General features: G+C 50.7%; 1 protein-coding gene across 10 annotated transcripts in view; it reads left to right on the forward strand.

Annotated features, from left to right (window-relative positions):
- Positions 1-18,713, forward strand: part of Mtmr14 (myotubularin related protein 14) — a 43,817-nt gene extending 25,104 nt beyond the window's left edge. For 7 of the 10 annotated variants that reach the window (XM_052174508.1, XM_052174509.1, XM_052174514.1 and 4 more), the window contains 10 exons: positions 3,238-3,304; positions 3,782-3,867; positions 4,131-4,207; positions 4,437-4,473; positions 6,560-6,627; positions 7,377-7,435; positions 7,610-7,748; positions 8,400-8,579; positions 14,972-15,127; positions 18,124-18,713. In XM_052174508.1, coding sequence (XP_052030468.1) covers positions 3,238-3,304; positions 3,782-3,867; positions 4,131-4,207; positions 4,437-4,473; positions 6,560-6,627; positions 7,377-7,435; positions 7,610-7,748; positions 8,400-8,579; positions 14,972-15,127; positions 18,124-18,307 — 1,053 coding nt within the window. In that variant the 3' untranslated portion in view covers positions 18,308-18,713. The remainder of the gene's footprint in view (positions 1-3,237; positions 3,305-3,781; positions 3,868-4,130; positions 4,208-4,436; positions 4,474-6,559; positions 6,628-7,376; positions 7,436-7,609; positions 7,749-8,399; positions 8,580-14,971; positions 15,128-18,123) is intronic. The other 3 variants (XM_052174511.1, XM_052174510.1, XM_052174517.1) reach the window with 1 other exon arrangement.
- Positions 18,714-19,124: the final 411 nt, after the last annotated feature.

The following is a 19,124-nucleotide window of genomic DNA, read 5'->3' on the forward strand; positions in this document are numbered from 1 at the left end:
GTGGAATTTTCCACTGAGCTGCAGTCACAGGTTTAGAGATCTGCTCTGTGAACTCCATGAGGACAGAGGACCCACAGCTTCGGTAACTCCTCCACATGTCCCCACACAGAAAGTTAGGCGTTGGGGACATACCTGCCATCCCTTACTCAGGGTCATTGCAAGTTTGGGGCCAGCTAAGCAACTCAGAAGACCCTGTCTCAAAACCTACCCATCCCAGTTCCAAGTCACTGAACCCAGGCCATCAGGCTTAGTGACAAGTGCCTTTCCCCATCCTACCATCTCTCCATCGTGATTTAGCTCATCACAGCGTAGATGCTCAGGCAACTGAATAACTGAATAAGTAGATGCAGGAGGGAGATGTCGTTGTCCCCCTGCACAAATGTTTCTGTAAGAGGACCCTTAGAGAGGAAAAGAGCTGATCCTATTCATTGGCATCTGAAGAGTAGGCTTCTAGGGTCCTGCACCCTGGGCTATGGCTTCACAGGTTAAATGACCAACGGGAGCCTGCAAGCTCCTTAGTGTGTTATGTGCAGAGCTCTCAGATGGCCTCTACCCTAACCTGCCCTCCTGTTCTCTCTGGAGCCAGTTGTTTTCCTTACGGCAGGTGCCAGTTAGATTTGATGAGCTACTCACCTCAGGTGACAGGAGGGCCTGTGTGTGCTGCTAAGACAATTTCCTCTGGGGAGGGAGTGGGGGAAGGGCTCTGCTGAGTACTGGAAGGGGCTGCAGTTGGGCTCGCTGGCCTTGAGCAGACTTTCCCTAGAAGTGAGACTCAGCAGCCCTATCCCAGGCCTCATTGGGATCCCTGAGTGTAAGTATTCTCTGAGCAGTCATGCTGGAGTGCCTTCATGTCCGTGAGGAGCAGGCTGCTCACTGGGAAGGTCCCTGCCCTTCCCTTGCTGCTAGCTGGTTTAGAGAATGGACAGGGATGTGATTCCAGGCATGTGATGGTGGCAGGATGGCATGTCAGTGGAATGTGTCCTTGAAGCAGTCAAGCCAGTCAGTCTCACTGAGTCTCCTCATGTCATCTTTGGCTAGGAGTACACTCTGTCGTCTCTGCATGTTAGTTTTGGAGTCCCAAATTCTCTAGTGCTATACCTCATTGGGTGATCTTAACTGTTGCTCATCTCCCCTATAAACCTTAGAGTCTTGTGGTACCAGACCTGTCCCTCAGCCCATCTTGTGTAGCTTTGGGTCTCCCCAGTGTGGTCCTCCCCACAGGTAGCTGGGACCAGCCCTGGAAACGTGCAGTCTCTTCCTGATACAGGTCTCCTTTAGAACTGCACTGCTTGTTGTGGTGCAGAGCCCTCTCCGCCTTGGTCCCTGCCCTTTCCTTGCTGCTGCTGTCTTCACAGCAAGCCTAACCTGAGACTTCTGCTATATGGCTCCTGTACTCTGCAGAATCCCAGCTCAGAGGAAATCTCTTGGCAATAGAGTATCTTACATGTTGAGCCAGATGCGTAAAGAGACCCCCATGCTCCTGCTGTTAATAGCTTTATTAGCACAATGCTGCAGCAGGTCTCTGGAGCTGCTGAAAATGGGTCAGAACTCTCGAGGGGCATGGGAGGGTCAGGTAAATGAGTCTGCTTTAAATTCCTGGGAAAACCATTGCAATTACAGGTGCCGTGTTCCCTTCCCCCCAGGGAAGTGCTCTCTCGTTGGCATGCGCCACCCTCTCTGCACAGCCCGAACACTGATAGGCAGTTGTGTCCTCAGAGAACAGAGGCTGTCCCTAGCAGGGGAAATCAGCTCTGCAGAACTGGGTCAGGCCCCTCCGTGGAATTGAGACTGAGAGGACTGCTCCATAGTGCCTGGTCTAGCCTCTCACTTAGCTTGTATTTCCTGACTCCCACCCAGGGAGCCTCTTATTTAAAAAAATAAAATACACTGTGTACATTATTCATCAAAAGACAGTGTAGTGCTGGGCATGGTACGTTTGTATAATCCCACCACTAAGAAGGCAGAAGCAGAAAGAACATGGGTTTCAGACTAACGTAGACTAATATAGGATGACAATCACTAAAGAAAAAGGAGGCAGCAGATGGCTCCTTGGATAAAGATGGATGTTGCCAAGCCTATCACAACCTGAGTTTGATCCCCTGAACCCATGCAAAGGTAGGAGAGATCCCCAAAAGTTCTCCTCTGGCCTTCACACACAAGCCATGGCAGGAGTATTGCATGTAGTGTTACAATAATTAAATTGTTAATGCACATGGATGTTTTGCCTGCATGCATGTCTGTGCACTACTGTGTGCAAGTATGCAAGGAGGCCAGAAGATACCAGATTTCCTTGAGCCGCCTCAGAACTGCCGTTACAGATTTGGGTGCAGGAAATTGAACCCTGATCCTCTGTAAGAGCAGCCAGTGCTCTTAACCAGTGCTCTTCAACCACAGGGGTGTGTTTTATACACACACACACACACATACACACACAGTTAAACACTGATGACAAAAGAAAGCATGAAGTAAATAGCAGTAAATGCGAGTGAAAGGGTGATTGAGAAGGTTTGTCCTTGTGTTGGCTTCCTTGTGTGGTGCAGATCAAGGAATGCCTCTTCGTGTCTAGTGACTGTTTGGAAACCCTCTCCACCCCGGGGCCCCTGGTCTGAGAAGCCACTGGCATGTGGTTGCTTGAGAGCCCCTGTTGAAGATGTTTCTTCACTCTCGGAGCACTGCTTAAGGGAGGGTGCAGGGAGAACTCCTAGAACTGAGGAATGAGTCTCAATGTATTAGGGGTTTGAGGCCTAGAGCCTAAGGTCAAGAGCTTTATGGAACTGCTGCCCAAAAAAATCATGCTTGGCACCATTTGTTAGTTTGAGATAGGGTCTCATACCCGGGCTGGCATATTTGAAGTTGGTCTTGAATTTTACTGATCCTCCTTCCTGGCCTCCTAAGCACTGGATTACAAGGGCATACCATCACACCTGGCAGCATTTTTGTTAGATTTTTGGTGCTAGAACGGAACCTAGCTTCTCTTAAAGTGTGTGCTCTACCCCTGACCCACACCCTAGCTGGCATTCATATTTGTTTTGATACTTTTGATACTTGGTGTGTAGCCAAGACTGGCCTCAAGTTCATGTTCTTCTTGCCTTCTAAGAGTTCTGAGGTCACAGGCACTTGTCACCATGCACAGACAGTGGTTTGGTTGTTGCGTTTTTTGTTTTGTTTTTGTAGTATTTAAAATGTCCATTCCTGGTCATATTTATTTCTCAATCCCATTTCTGTCTTGCTCAACAGAGTTGGGACCTGGTGCAACAAACACAGAACTACCTGAAACTGCTGCTTTTCATCATGAATAGAGATGGTAAGTCTCTCCTGGTGTCCCAAGCCTGCAACATGCTGGCTAGGAAGGCGGGGTCACCTCTTTGTGAATCCCCCAAAGAGATTCTTTGGGCTGGCTTTCTACCGGAGTATGCTGAGAGCTTCCAAAGACACGTGCTGCAGAAGCCCAGTGAATTGGGTACTAGCCCAGGACTGGTGGAAGAGAACAGATCCCCACAAGCTGTTCTCCGACCTGTGCACTCTTCTCTGTACACACACGATTATAATAAATACAATTAAAAAGAGAACTTCAACTAAGATACTAGAAACCAAGACAGATGCTCCCACCCACTCATTTCTAGGGTGAGATTGGGGAATAACTTTGGACAGGTCCCTGGGGAAGAGGGACACTAAGCTGGCCTGGAGGCTCCGTCTGCACCAGGCTGGAGGCCTTTTTCAGACAGGGTTTTCCGCAGAAGCCTGTCTGGTTCTCTCATTCCGTGCTCGTGTTCCACACTAGATGACAGCGGGCTGCTGGTACACTGTATCTCCGGCTGGGATCGGACCCCGCTCTTCATCTCTCTTCTACGCCTTTCCTTGTGGGCTGTGAGTATGGACGAGCTGGGGTCGGGGCATGCGGTGACCCTGCTAGGTTCTACCCTCTGGTGACTTAACTGTCTCCAAGGTGCAGAGGCGCTTTGGCGTGAGGGCACATTCAGCAGATGTCACGTTTAACACCGTTCTTGGTTGGGGGTGGGGTAGGTAAGGGTGGTCGTGTCACCCAGTCTATGGTTTGGTTTGCTCCTGGAGCAAGGAGATCTGTACTAGGAAGGCAGCTTTCTCACCTTGCCGCCCTTGGTCTCTCCCAGGATGGGCTAATTCACACATCCCTGAAGCCTGCTGAGATCCTCTACCTGACTGTGGCCTATGACTGGTTCCTCTTCGGGTAAGTTGTCAAGGAACACTGGCCTTTGAGGTGTGCATGGTGTATAGCTTTTCTTACGAGGAACAGAGATGAGAAAACAGCTGGGGGAAAAAGTTGGCTCCCTCTGGAAAGGATCAAAGATGTTGGCAGGCTTCGTGTGATGCACTGGTGCCAAAGACGTGTCTGTCTGTGGGTCAGGTGTCCTGCTCAGCCCTGGATGTGCTTCAACCCTCTCACTCTTCCCTTTCAGACACATGTTGGTAGATCGGCTCAGCAAAGGAGAGGAGGTAAGTACACCCCCCACCCCCATCCCACCCCCACCCCCACCCCCACCCCCGCATAGACACGTACTACACCTTAAGACAGGACAGCCATTCTGTTTGCCATGCTGTGAAGGCAGTTTCTCCACCCGGGATACATGGACGAGTGTACCATCCTCTCTCTCAGGCAGTGTGGTGGGAAAAGCAAGAGCACAGACCCCTTGTGTGGACTTCGGGCTCCCTTTGTACCACAGAGAAAGTTCTGGTCACAGCTGCTATGATCATTTTAGGCTAATTTTCTTTCTGCACTTGGCTCTGGAACCAGTGTACAAGTTGTTTTCCATGACTCCATGCTCAGAGCTGAAGCATGGAGTGCTCTCTCTTCAGTCCTGACACACTCAGAGTCCTTCCCTTTCCCAGGGTTCTGCCTGCTTCTCATTTGTAGGCTGCCTCCAGGTCCTCCTTGTCCTTTCTTCTCAGTGTAGTCAGAGTCCTCTGCCTCTTCTGCCTTGCCTCCTCTCTCCTCTCTGCCCTTTGCATGTCCTTGCCTGCTTCTAGTCCCCCAGCGTCAGATCTTAAGTTTGGCTTCAGTATGTCTCTACTGGTCCTGCTTACTAGGTGACCTTGAGCAGCGTGCTTCACCTTGAGTCTGGTCTCTCACTGAGAGACGCAGATGCCTATCATGACAGTGTTGGTTCTCTCTGCCCACCCCCAGTGGCCAGAAGCATCCTTCTCTACCTCCCGCTCCTGAGCTTGCTTCCTTCTTGGGCGCCTTATCTCCAGCTTTCTTTTGTTGCTTCTGCCGAGCTGCTCATCTCCCTTCCAAATCTCTCTGAGCACTTCTGCCTCCATCCCTCTGCAGAGCTCACAAGCCTGCTCCTCAGAGGCCCCATGAACTCTGCCAGAGGCAGAGCCTTTGGCATTGAAATCTGGGCGGAAGGCCTCTTTGGAGATGTGCTGGTCCTTTAGGACAGTCTGTCCTCTACGCCATCTCCCTCTTTCCTCAGAGCAAGCCACATGCTCCCTTCAGAGAATAAGGGCAAAAATGAGGCTGAGAGGACTGGGCTCTGAGTCCCACCCTTCAGGTCCCTCTGTGTATGCATAGGTCTCTGGGACTCTGGAGGGCTGGGGCTTTTACCTCTCCAAACTACAGACACCTCTGTAATATAGCAAGCTAAAAACAGCTGGGAAGTGCCTCTTTAGCCTGTCTTCTAGCTTTGAGGTTCCCAGGATGCATTAGCACATTAAAAGGCTCAAGAGTCTGATGAAAGATCTGTGTCATTTTATGTAATGCAGAATTTCCTACTGACCAGATCTGAGCAACTCTCTGCCTTTATTTTTTTGAGCGAATCTTACAGGGCCCTGTGGGAATGTATGGGTGATTCCCTGAGTCTCATGGGTTGCACCTTTTTGAGATCACTGGGGTGGTATATAGTCTCTTGGGCAGCTTAAATAAGCCAAAGCCTCTGGTATGTTTCTAGAGGCCACTGGACTAGGGCACTGGCTGGGATTTGCTCATGGGAATGGGTTTGCTGCCAGAGTCAGTCTCCTGCCTATATCCACTTCACAGTGAAGACCTGGGCCCCAACAGTTCCAGAGCATAGTAGGCTCAGCCAGACCACGGCTGCCATGCCAGTTCTGATCCTGTATCTGGTGCATCCCTCCCCATGGAATGCATTTCCTCTTCTGTCCTGCCTTCTCCATTGATCCCCTTGCCCCAGCTACTCTCCCTCCCAGCTGTCCTTTCCTGTCAGTAGCTCTCCCTGAGCTCTTACATGGAAGTGGGAACTGCTGTTGTTTTCATTGTGAAAGTTGAGAGTGTGTGTGTTGAAGACTTGAAGGCCTTGCATTGGACCGCTGTGTTCTCAGAAAAGCAGCACATTACTTCTTCCCTACGCCCAGCTCAGGGGCACCTGCCTAACCCTGCTGAGGAGCCAACCCTCTGTATCACCCACATCAGTAATAAACCAAGATCTAGCAGGGTCCCCAAAGAAGGTCACGCCCCTAAAGAGGCCTTAGCCAGAGCAGCCAGCAGCGCTCTTGTGCGTGTTCTCTCGTCTGTCTTCCCACGGGGAAGGCTAGCTTCTCACTGTCTCGGCTTTTTCTCCTTCAGATTTTCTTCTTTTGCTTCAATTTTTTGAAGCATATCACCTCCGAAGAGTTCTGCCTGAAGACCCAGAGGTAAGATGAGGGAGCAAAGGCACTCAGGGGCACTCCTCCACACAGTGTGGGGCACTGTCCCAACCCTGCCACTAGAGCGCAGTGTCTAGAGGAAGAGCCACGCCTGTGGCCAGGAGGGCTTGCCACTCCTCACCACTTGAGCCCTGTAGTAGGCCATCGGGGTGGAGACGTAGCTCTGTAGTAGATAGAGTGCTGCCTGCGATGTTCCAGGCCCTGAGCTCAAGCTTTGGTTCCATAAAAAAAGAAAAAACGCAGACTATGGCCCTAGAGAAACTGAACCATCCTCAGCTGGGTATTGTGGTGCACACTGTTAGTTCCAGAATTTGGAAGGCAGATCTTAGAGTTCAAAACGAGCCTGGTCATCTGCACAGTGGAGCAGAAATCTGCTTCCAGCCTGGACAACAGTATGTCCCGCAGTTGCTCGGAAACTCCAGTGAGAACATGGATCCTGCGAGTTGACTTGTCTTCTTTACCTAAATTTGCCACTTGTTGGGCCATAGTTGTGTCACAAATAGCCAAGATGGTAAGGAAAAGCGGGCTGTGTTGACTTCAGTCTGGCACATGTGGCCGGCACAGTCAAACTGGTAGTTCCTGGAAGGAGGCCTGCTGCTTGGCAGACGCTGTTGGTAGGCCCATTCCATGAGGTGCTAGGATTTGGAACTCTTGTTTAGGCTGGGCAAAGTCATGAGGAAAGAACAGAGAAAACTCCAGCTGCAGATGAATTATCCTGCTTGGGGTTGTCATTCTAGGAGGAAGAGTTTGCCAACTCGGGATGCAGGCTTCACTGTGGAAGATATCTGCATGTTGAGTGAGTCCTGTCCCCTAGCAGGCTTTACCTCTTCACCATAGCTGAGTATAGACCACACTGGGAACTATGCTAGAAGCTTGTCTGGCTGGCCATAGAGTGTGGACACGATGGGAGATGGGTGGTGGGCTGGGTGGTCGTGGGGATGTTGGCCTGCTGACTGCCCTCTGCTTTCAGGGCACAGAGACCGAGGCAGCACAACCAGCCTCAGCAGCGACTTCTCCCTGGTCTTGGAGCACTCACCAGGAGCTGTGGGGAGCTTCAGCTATGAGACTGTAGAGCTCGTCCCGGCAGGAGCACCAACTCAGGCAGCTTGGTGAGGGGCCAGACTGAGATAGAGTGAACTCACAGCTGTGACCCAAGGCCACCAGCCCTAGGGAGCCAGGCTGTAGCCGCAGGAACAAAGGGGGCTCTGACAGAAGGCTTGAGAATATAGCTTCATCCCCTGCTGTCAGTACTGGGCCTCAGAGCCCAGCCATCTGGTTGGTGAGGGACACTGCATGGTGGCCCAGGAACATAAAGGGCTGGTGCTCCCAGTGTGACCAAGGAGCAGCAATGAAATGGGGGAGGGAAGAGTACCTGTCCAATGTGCCAGGACGTGTGGGGCCATCTTAAAACAAAAGGTGGGTATATGACGGTAAGGGACCCGCCTTGAGGGTCCTCCCACTGAGATGTAGCGAGCTCTGGGGCCTTTGTCTTCCTCCTTAGACATGGCAGAGTTTGTGTAGCATTTGTGAGGGAATGGAGCAGTTACTGTACCACTAAGAACAGTGTTCTCGAATGATCTGAGGCTAATGGGCCAGTGCATTTGACTGTCGTAGCTTCTCAGTTAAAGTCCCAGCCCTTGTTGCTTATGGCCCTTAGCCTGGGAGAGGGCCAAGGATTTGTGCCTACTGTGTATGACATTTTCCCCACACACAGAGTGACTCTGGGGTCCAGCTGTGACAGCCTTGCTCTTCTGCCACAGGAGGAAGAGTCACTCATCCTCCCCACAGAGTGTGCTCTGGAGCCGGCCGCAGCCCTCTGAGGACCGCCTGCCTTCACACCACGGGCTCACTGAAGCCAAGTCTTCTAGCTCTTCATCCTCAAACCATTCTGACACCTTTTTCAGGATGGGTAGCAGTCCTCTTGAGGTCCCCAAACCCAGGTGAGGAACCTCAAGGGATGAGGAGCCTGCTGAAGGGTGTGGCTGGCCTTCCTCCATTATCGAGGTTAGAAGTAGGGTATCTACATTTAAGCTAGCGGAATTTCCTTGGTATATGCCTTGATATGGGTAGCTACTTAGGAATTGAAGTGGTGCAGACCCACCCTTTGAAGGATTGATTGCTGTTGGACCACAGAGCCTTCACTGATTTGTACAAACATTTGTAATTGTTTCCTGGAATGCTGTGGAGTACATGGGTACACAAACATTGTAATATGATGGTCAGGACTGCCACTCTTTGTCACCTTTGGAAGATCCCAGACCTCTGGACTACCTATTGTAGATAGATCAAGATGTGTTGGAACACTCCGGGTTCATTATATCTCACATCCCATGTCCACACTGATAGAGAAGCTACAACAGAGAAGGGATCAACAAGTTGTGTGGCTGTGGAAAACCACAGCAACTCAATATATATTGAAAAGCATCAACGGAGCAGGTGGCCATAGTGAGGCCACCGAAGGATCAGCTAAATGGACCATGAACTCTGGAATCCCGCTTAGACTTGATCCCAGCTTTGCCATGTGTCCATAGCTTCCTGACTCAGTGTCCTCCTTGGTAGCAGGCCTGTTAAAAGGTTAAAATTCCTGGTACCCTCCTTCACTCACTGGCCAGTAGGAGACCATGGAGTAAAAGGAGCCAAAGCATCTTCTTCAGGGAGGCAGAGCGGATGAGTGGTGGGCAAGCTTGATGCCAGCTGCTCTGGCCAGAGGTGGCCTGTATGCCCTACCTACAGGTGAGCCCTTCATCTCAGTGCCATCTGCAAACCCTGATGTATTTGTTAAGCCAAGACTATAGCCCATTGGAGACTTGGTGGCTGTGACTTAAATAGAGCCAGGGCCAGGCAGACAGCCACATTGCCTGTGTCTGCTCACATCCTCCACGTAGGGCTGCCAGGCATGCCTGTTGCTGTGACCCCTCATCTGCACCGGCTGTCCTGAGGGTTGCTATGGGTTGTAGTGGGACTATAAGACTCTTGCTGTCAGAGCTGAGGCTCTTGCTCATGGTCCCTGCCTCCTTTTCTGCCTGCATAGCACCACTGAGTAACTGGGAAGGTTCTACTTGCCATCTAAGCCTTGCCCCAACTGTAGATAACTCCCATGTTGACCTGTCAGTATTCCTATGTCCAGAATGGCCACAAAGGTCCTCTCTCTGTGAGGCTGAGGAGTATTGGGGGTCCACCTCCAACCTCAAAGCCCTATACCCCAAGGCCAGGCCAAAGATAATATGGACTTAAATGGGGGGTGGGCAGATAGTGTGTGGGGCAGGTGTGAGAGCAGCATCTTCTGCGAGCATCTGACCAGAGCTAGACCAGCTAGCCAGGCAACGCAGTTCTCAATCGGGTATCTGCTGCCAGAGGTTTGAAAGACTACACTATTCTGATTTGGAGCATTCTAATTATGAATTTCCATTAACATTAAATTTAATTTAGTCTCTTTTATCTTAAAGTGCCTGAGGGATCCCGTCATTAGCTCCTCTACCTCTTAGGTAACAGTAGCCAATCAGGTCTTCAGGCAGCTGTGTGTGGAACACACCCCTTTAGGAAAGCTGTCTGCCTGCACAGTCACTGCTGATGTGAGTGTGCTGAGTCTCGGGTGCTCCACGTCCTCTAAACTTGTCTTCCTTTAAGCTGGGCCCCATGAGAGGAATCTGAGGCTTGGCTCATCAAGTGGGGAGGGAAGTTCTGTGGAGGGCTGATTCTTACCAGGCTGTGATCCACATTTCTCCTTGGGAAGACAGTGAATTTTGGGCTTTTGACTGCCATTGTATTATCAGCCACAGGGCTCTGATTATACATGTCTACTTTAGCCTTAACTAGGAAGTCACCCTACCCCACCTTTGCATGGCCTTAGTCATTGCTCTTCTCTCTTTAGGAGTGAGGGTAGGGGTTCTGGCACCGTGCTGTCCATGACCAAGGAGGATGGTGCCACCACTGAGCCCAGCTTGCTGCCAGGCTGCCTGAAGAGCAGATGAACTTGGCTGAGGGACACCCAACAGCCTGGTGGAATAGCTAAGTAGCAACACAGGAGCTAACCTCTGCTGCCCAGTTAGCTGCTTCCCCGGGCACTGCCACCTGCTCGTTATAAAGCAGTGAGCTCTGCTCAAGGCTGTCTTTATATAGCAGAGAGGACTGGCTGCTCTCTGCACCACACAGTTGCTGACCTGCTCCAGTCCTAACATGGGTGCTAACATACCTAAGGCAGTCCCAGCTGGAGAGACCAAGACTGAGCCCCAAGACTCCTCCATGAGCTATGTAGGAACGTAGGGGCCCTTGCTCTGCTGACTGACATGCTCAAATGTAAAAAGTTAAAGGCCAGTTTAGTTAGAGTCCCCTCCCAGGTTCTTGGGCAGAGGCCATGGGGTCATCCTTGAGACGCATCCCAAGTTGCCTTTATGATTGGTGTCAAGAGGATGAGTCTGCATCTGGTAACATGCAGGCCCTCAAGGTCTAGGACCTGTCTCAGATGTTCCTTCACGTCATTTGCCACCTGGTGAATGGCTTTCCTTATTCTAGTCAGTAATCAGATTCTTCAGACAGGAAGCAACTTTCAGATATTCTATGACAGCATGATTAGTTGAGATACTTTGAGAAAGCAATAAGGGAAACTGAAGAGCCAAGAGGAGAAAAGGTACCTCAGGTATAGTCTTAATCTGGGTCCCAACCCTGTTTCCCCGTGGCTCCTCGATGCTCCTCCTCTAGCAGCTCCTGAGACGCCCCTTGCTTTCCTCTCTCACACAGAAGGCTCTCATGAAGGCCTCTTCTTCCAGTCACACTTAAAAGACCTTCATGAGCTAGCCTTCCTCATATTAAGAAGGAAAATCAGCCAGCAGTGGTGGTGTACAACTTTAATCCCAGCACTAGGGAAGCTGAGGCAGTAGACTATCTGAAGTCAGTCTAGTCTACATAGTGAGTAGGCTAACCAGAACTTCAAGGTCAGCCCCTGTCTCTCTTAAGAGTTATTTATTTATTTTATATATATGAAAATACTGTCGCTGTCTTCAGACACAGCAGAAGGGGGTATCAGATCCCATTACAGATGGTTGTGAGCTACTATGTGGTTGCTGGGACTTGAACTCAGTACCTCTGGAAGAGCAATCAGAAGATGCCAGAAGATGGCTCTTAACCACTGAGCCATCTCTCTAGGCTCAAGCCCCTGTCTTCTTTTGGTTTTGTTTTTAAGGAAAATTGACTAGAATGGGCTTGAGCCAGACCTGATTTCAGCCACAGCTTTAGCCTTCCCAGCAGTGCAACTTGGGGGAAATCAGTTCCCTGTGAGCTCAGTTTTCTTTCACCCCATTCTTAAACAGGAACAGTGACCCCCTGAGCCCTGTAAATTAGGGTAAAATGGGAGTAATGAAGTAAGGTATCTGCCATGCCTGGCATGATATCTGTTCTTTCCACAAATGGTCAGAAACTGTGACTGTTCGGTTTTGTTTTAGGATCTGTTCTTATCAATCATTTATCTGCTAGACATGTCAGGACACTGGGCAGCTGGTAAAAGGCCAGGCCTGATGCCTCACCCACATTTATTCTTGCCTGGATTAAGCCAGTACTCTTTGTATCCATATATTTTGGGTTTCAGTACAGAAACTAGAAGCTAAAAGCCCCCTGGCTGTAACTGCTCTTAGCCAGGTGTCTGCCAGGAGGTAGGGAGACTGGGCATTGGCTGGGGCCAGCTACAAGACTAAAGTATTGACAAGAAGCCACCATCCTGTGCAGAGGCTTAGGTCATCCAGGCCCCCAGTCTAGGACAAAGCTCCACAACTTGAGTTTAAGGGATGCTTGATTGTGTTCTTTCTGGTGCTTGAGCAAGAGGCAAAACTTCTTTCTTTGCTGGCTTTGTTGACACTTGTGAAGGAGCCCAGGGTGCTGGGCTGGGGCCTTGCTAAAGCTGGTGAAGGTAACCCAAATACTGAGCTTACTACACAGTACAGGTCTTCCATCTCGGATACAGGTACAGGTCCCTCCAGAAAGACACCTTTTGTCTCTGCTGTAATCCATGTATTAAGTGTCTGTCAAATGCAAGAACTGAATGGTTATTTTACATAACCTAGTCTTTGACTTGACCTCAGATAAGAATTTCTAAAAGCTGTTTTCTGCCCAATAAGAAGGATACCCTCTTGTTGTGCTCTTACTTGGTATTGCCTCTGAAAGCAAAAGAAATTGACTACCCCAGGGGACGAGAGTACTTAGGGGGAACTAGGCAGTAACACATTCCCTGGCTGGGACTCCCTGGGCGAGCATCCAGGTTTGGGGCGTGAGAAACTTCCTTACATTCCTTGTCCAGGAATGTCCCATCCTCCCAGCTTCCTCTGCTCAGGTGCTCTACCCTGACTCTCTAATCTCCTTTTTGAGTCTTAGAAGCTGTTTCTCCAGAAGCTGCTAAAAATGGGAGAAGAGTCTGCCCATCAAATGGGCTGTGGAGACTGAGGAGCCAGCCTGTGCCCCTGGAGGCTTGTAGTGGCTACAGGCGCACATAGCCAGAGCACCCAGGGCAGGCCTCTCTCAGGAGGCTGGCTCTGATTCACAGGTCTGAGGTTACCTATCTAGAAACTAGGAAGGCTGCCTTGATGCCCCCTCGTGGTGTCTATCGGGTAGTAGACCATGTCCTGTTCTCATCTCTAAAGGCATCACACTCAGCCGAGGCTCATCACAGTGATGGATGTCAAAACCCAGTGTTGCCCGCATTCCAGCTACAGCAGCCTTTAATGTGAAAAGCTATTTGTTTCCCCTCTCTCAAGGTTCTGCTAGTTGAGGACAAACCTGCATGTAGTCAAACCTGAGTTCAGAAACCCTCCTAAGACCTATGAGATGGCACCCAGCCTAGTGATCTAAGTTCAATCCCAAGGATCCACATGTAGGAGAGAGAGAAGCAACTCCTGCAAGCTGTCTCCTGACATCCACTATGGCATGCATAAATTACATAAACACACATAAATGTGATCTAAAAATGAAACTCTTTGTATATTGGTATGGTGGGAATCTGAGGTAGGAGGATTGCTACAAATTCAAAGTGAATTTGGACTACATAGTTTGCTGCAGGCCTCTTTCATACAGATCAGCAGAGCTGGACTTAGGTCACAGGTGCTTGACAATAAGATTGGCCAATCAGAGACTGGAGAAATGGCTCAGTGGTTAAGAACACTGGTTGATCTTCCAGAGGACCTGGGTTCAATTCCCAACACCTACATGACAGCTCACAACTGTCTAACTCCAGTTCCAGGGAATCAGATAACCTCACACAGACATGCAGTCAAAACACCAATGTGTGTGAAATTTAAAAAAAAAAAATGGCTAAATAATGTGAGGAAGGGGGGAAGTGTTGTCACCTCAGGATCCACTGATGGCAGCAGCTAAGTAAGGTAAAGTATTTTGCCCCTGCTTCCTAGCCCACCACTGTTTATACTCTAGCCCTGTTTCTGGATCCTTGTGGGAGCTGTTTTGCTATTCTTGAGTTAAACTATAAAAGGTCAATCCTAGCACCTGAGAGGCAAAGACAGGAGCACTGCTCAAATTTGAGGCCAGCCTGGGCTATGTTCTGAGTTCTGGGCTTGATGCCAGAGACTGACTTGCAGCTTCCCAGACGCCCACAGGTCAGCTGCTGTCCAGGACAGAGGAGAGAGAGCTTAGCCTGAGTCAGGAGGAGGTAGCAGCACAGCTCCCTCCCCAACTCCGCACCTCCCTCTTGTCAGAAGAGGCCTGATGAAGCTGTCAGTATGCAGCCTGAGTTGACTCATCCTCCCCTCCGGGCATAGCAGTGGATGTGTTCTGTGGCACTCTTGAATACAAACTCTGGCTCCTGGAAGGAGCTGCAAAAGAAGGGGACCTCAGGCTCTGTCTGCTCACTCTTCCATCTAGGTCACCCCCCTCCACAGTCTCCAAAAGGCTTGTCCTCCCTTCTGATAAGATCTCAGTGGCCCTGGGTTCCACGCAGCACAGATGCATGTCACAGAGGGAATGACTGCCCTTGGGCCCAGCCAGCCTAATCTCCCTGACAGCTGCTGTTGAGACACTGCTTCCCTGCAGCTGCCTCCAGGAAAGACTCTCTGCCCCAGGATTGGGTCTGGAAACCTCTTGGTGCCCTGTGTTGCTCTTGGTCTTTGGCTTCTGTATCTGTACAAAGCACTCCTCGCAGCCCAGCACACCGCACAGTCTTCACTCTCAGTCACTCCTTACCCAGTTTTGTTTGCTCTTTTGGAGAAAGAAATTGACTTTCAGCTGCTCTATCAGAACAGCCGGAGTACAGGGCCATTGTGTTGCCCACCCTTCCCCAGGGCACCCCTGTCAGGCATCTGACTGACTACATCATCTCCCTCTCTTCTCTCTGCCCCAGATCAGTGGACCATCCCCTGCCCGGATCCTCTCTCTCCACAGACTTTGGCAGCTGGCAGCTGGTCTCGGGCTGTGGCAGTATTCAGGAACGGCCTGTCCTGCACACAGACTCCTCTCTCCCTTTCAGCTTCCAGGATGAGCTCCCTAACAGTTGTCTGTAAGTGTCTTGCTTCAGAAGGCAGGATACTCCCCTGCCCATGTCCAAAGCTGGAGAGCAGTCAGGAGTGCTGGTCGGCAGTGAGGGCGAGGTCAGCAGTGAGGGCGAGACTGACCTGAGGGAACAGCCTGGGGCCTCTGCCCCGCCCCCGTTTATCTGCAGCCTGTGGATCCCCAGGGAGTGAAGGATTCCTGTGGCTGCTCAGGAGGTGTGTTAGGCCATGTTCACCCTTCTCAGCATCCAAAGCCCATCCACAGATGTGTCAGGTGTGCCCTGAGGAAAGCTAGCTGGACTGTAACTATAGAGAATTCTATTTATGTGTGAGGCTTTGCCTGACATAAGAATCCTTTGAAACTAGAACAGTGGGGAAGGAAAGTAGGAGTATGTTAGAGGCCAGAGCCGAGTGGCACTGGGTTAGCAATCCAAGCAGAACCAACAGTTCCTTTCTACCCTGACTCTTCCACTTTTGCCTAAGGACAAAAATAAGGACTGGATGGCCCTGCTGGATCCTATGCCTCTTCTCTGGGGAAGCCATCTGTCCCCTGCCACCTTTGGTGGCTCATAGATGTCAGGTAGGGGAGAGCCTCCAGTGCCCCAGGGATAAAGCCTGCTCCTCAGATGGACATAGCAGGCCTCTCAGTAAGCCTCCCTTCTCACCTCCAACATGTCGATGGCTGGAGATGCTAAGGACTCCCCCCATCACTACTACTGGAATCTTTCACAGTCTTCAACCTCTGGTGTTGGATTGGAGGCTAGTTACTCTGGAAATCAGGAAAGATGGGGTCTTCCTGAAGTCCTGCAGGGGCTTGACAGACATGGGATACCTGAATACTCCCAGGTCCTAGCCCTACAACCAGGACGTCATTATAGGTAGGGCCTCCATATCCATTGCTTAGCCCAGCCTGCCTGGCAGCCAGGCCCAAAGACACAAAGCTAGATCTTGGGTTTTTGATTTTGGGGTATGTTCGTTTTTGAGACAGAATCTCTAGCCTAGGTTGGATTAGTATAGTGGAAGCCAGAGGTCACCTTGAACTTCTGATCAGCTTGCCCTTACCCTCTATATGTTGAGATTATGCAGGGCCCCCAAGCCTGATTTATGTGGTCCTGAGGATGGACCATGCTAGCAAGCACTCAACCAAGCAAGCCACATCTCCAGCCCATTTTTGGAGGATAGAAAGTCCTTAAATCTTTTTAAGAAGTATTCTGCCAGAGTGGTGAGAGGATCCTCTCTGGAGACAGCATGGGCCACCCCTGCCCTGCTGTCAGCGCCCCTCCCCTCGGCAGCAGGCAGGTTCAGACTCCCACCATCCAAGCAAATAGTTAGACCAGTGGAGACTCCTAGCCAGCCAGTCCCCCTGGGAACTTCTCAGAAGGATAGGTTATGTGATCTCTCCAAGATGATGAGTTGGAGTCTCTCCAGTCCTTGTGAAGACACCCTTGGACTTTGTTAGGAAGCAGTGTATAAATCCTAGCTGTTTTGTTCCTAGTCTATATCTTGAACTCTTAGACTTGATTTTGCCAAGCCTGTTAGATAGCTCTTGCGAGAGAGAATTGCTATCCAGCTCCACTGCCTGCTTCTGTCCTGCAGACATCAGTACCCTGTCTTGGTTTGGTCTTTGTCCCTTCTGCTTCCTAAAGGTAGAAGGCCAGGTGAATACACAGGTAGACCCTTGGTTATCCCTTGTATTGCATGGCTACAGAGACATCCTTTTCTCCACCGAAGCTGAAGGGAAGCTGAGACATGCACATGACCTCTAGCCTGAGAAAGGACACAATGTCCCCACAGTGTCAGCAGAGACCCCAGATGCAGGGACAGGCATCGCTCGTTTTCCTTGTGCTGCAGTAGGATCAGTTAGACTCTGCTTTGCCAGAGCATGCTGCTTCTCTCTGCCTCTCAGACAACTCCCACCAGCCTATTTCCCAGGGACTCGTCTCTCCTCCTCCGCCTCTTGGCCTCAAGACTGTCCTCTATTCCCAGACTTCCGTCTGTTTCCCCAGGACCTGGGCTTATTAGGAAAAGGGGGCACATTGCTGTTGCCTCTACAGAATCTTGGAGACTGATTCTCCCAGGATGGCTTTTGGCGGACAGAAAGTTAACGTCCTTGTTAGTCTTTGTGGATGGCTGTGGAGACTCACCTGGGTCTGTGGCCTTTGAAAAGGGTTTTCCAGCCAACCAGACATTCCAGCAGAATGTCTGCGCATACCTGACCTTGAGTCCAGAGGATGGATGCCAAATGATAACCTCAAGCCTCTTCTGTTACCCTCTAGGGCATCAGACAACCCTGTGTGGAGTTCACACATGGATAAGCCTGAGTCATGTGTGCTTATTTTCCTATTTGACCTGCAATTCCAGATGTAATTGAGGCTTTTTCAATGCCATAATCAGTATCCTAATAGGGAAAGGAATAAAATTGGAGCAGTACCTTCCCAGCTGTTTACTGGGAGGCCCCAGGACTAAAGGTTCAGCTAGAGCCCAGGGCTTTCCACTGGGAAATCTTATCCTCTTCAGGGCAACTAGATTTCCAATGGCTGAATCTCCTCCTAGAGGGTAGGGTGTTCAGTCCTAGCTATAAGAAAACTGTAGCCTGTTAGTGGCTGAGACCTGTTGCCATCTCTTGGGGGTGGGAGCAGGAGAGTGCCTCCTTACTGGCAGACACAAGGCTTGTGCCTTAGCTTGTCCTTCGAGTAAGTGGGAGCCAACCGGTGTTGGAGCAAATACACCACCGCTTAGCTCCACCTTCCCCATCATCGCCAGAACGGCTGATCACCCAGCAGAAAGCATCGGGGCCCCAATAGGTTATATGTGGAAGAGGAGACCGAGAGCTGAAAGGTCATATGTGTAAGGGGAGAGCGAGGCCATCCATGTATTTGGAGTCTGGACCACAAACTAGATGCTAACTTTATGCAGTTGAGAATTCAAGAACAGGCCATGTGGGATGGCGCTGTTGGATCCTGTCCTATGGTAATAATCTATCATCTCTCTCCCTTCCCTACAGACTTACAGCTCTGAGTGACCGGGAGACACGGCTGCAAGAGGTGCGGTCTGCCTTCTTGGCTGCATACAGCAGCACAGTGGGACTTCGAGCAGCAGCCCCCAGTCCCTCTGGTGCCATTGGGGGCCTGCTAGAACAGTTTGCCCGTGGTGTTGGGCTCCGGGGCACAAGCACCAGCGCCTTGTGATGCTGACAGCCCACAGCCATTTCCTGCCCCTGTCTCAGCTGAGCCCTCAGTGGAATCAAGCCATGCCTGGCAAAGGGGCCCTAGGAGAGCAGGGGAAATCTCCCATCCCCTTCTCTGTCGCACACATGACAGCCCCAAACCTGAGCAGGCCTGAGGATGGGACTTTCTACCTCCCATCCTCCTGATGGTGACCACTCTCGCCACTGCCTTCCACTGACCCTGGTGTTCGGATTACTGTCAACCCTCAGAACTGTGTTGGAGGGTACAGGGTTCCCAGGGCCTCATGGAGGTTATAATGTCAGAAAAAAATCCATTCTGCAATTTTTGTTTCCTGAGAAGGAGAGTCACCTGCACTGAAAATGAGGCAATTTCACACTAATCACAAAATAAAATCAAGTTTTTTGAATGGCTCTTCTCCGGCATTTCATCTGGTTGTGACCGTCATGGAGCTGCTCAGAACCCTTACTGCCTGCCCTTGTGCTGAATGAAGGGTTTGAGTTTGTGGGGGGGTGGGGGGGTAGGATTATCTCTCTTCTCTCTGGGCTGAGGAAAGAAACCCAGGCCTTGTGTATGAGCAAATAAATGCTCTGCCACTGAGTCACATTCTCAGCCCCCATCAGCCATGAAGGGTAGCATATAAATTCATGAGACTGAGCTGGGAGATGGGGTCAACAGCCAGAGTGGGCTCCACCACAGCTGCCTGTTCTGTGCAGGTTCTGGATTGCCTTCCTGGCTCAGAGTATGGACTTTCATCTTTAGCAGACCCTGAAGCAACAGTGCTCTAGGATAGGAGACCCGAACCAATCGAGGGACAGGC

Source organism: Apodemus sylvaticus, chromosome 2, assembly GCF_947179515.1.
Source record: "Apodemus sylvaticus chromosome 2, mApoSyl1.1, whole genome shotgun sequence".
In the NCBI taxonomy this organism is placed as follows: domain Eukaryota; kingdom Metazoa; phylum Chordata; class Mammalia; order Rodentia; family Muridae; genus Apodemus; species Apodemus sylvaticus.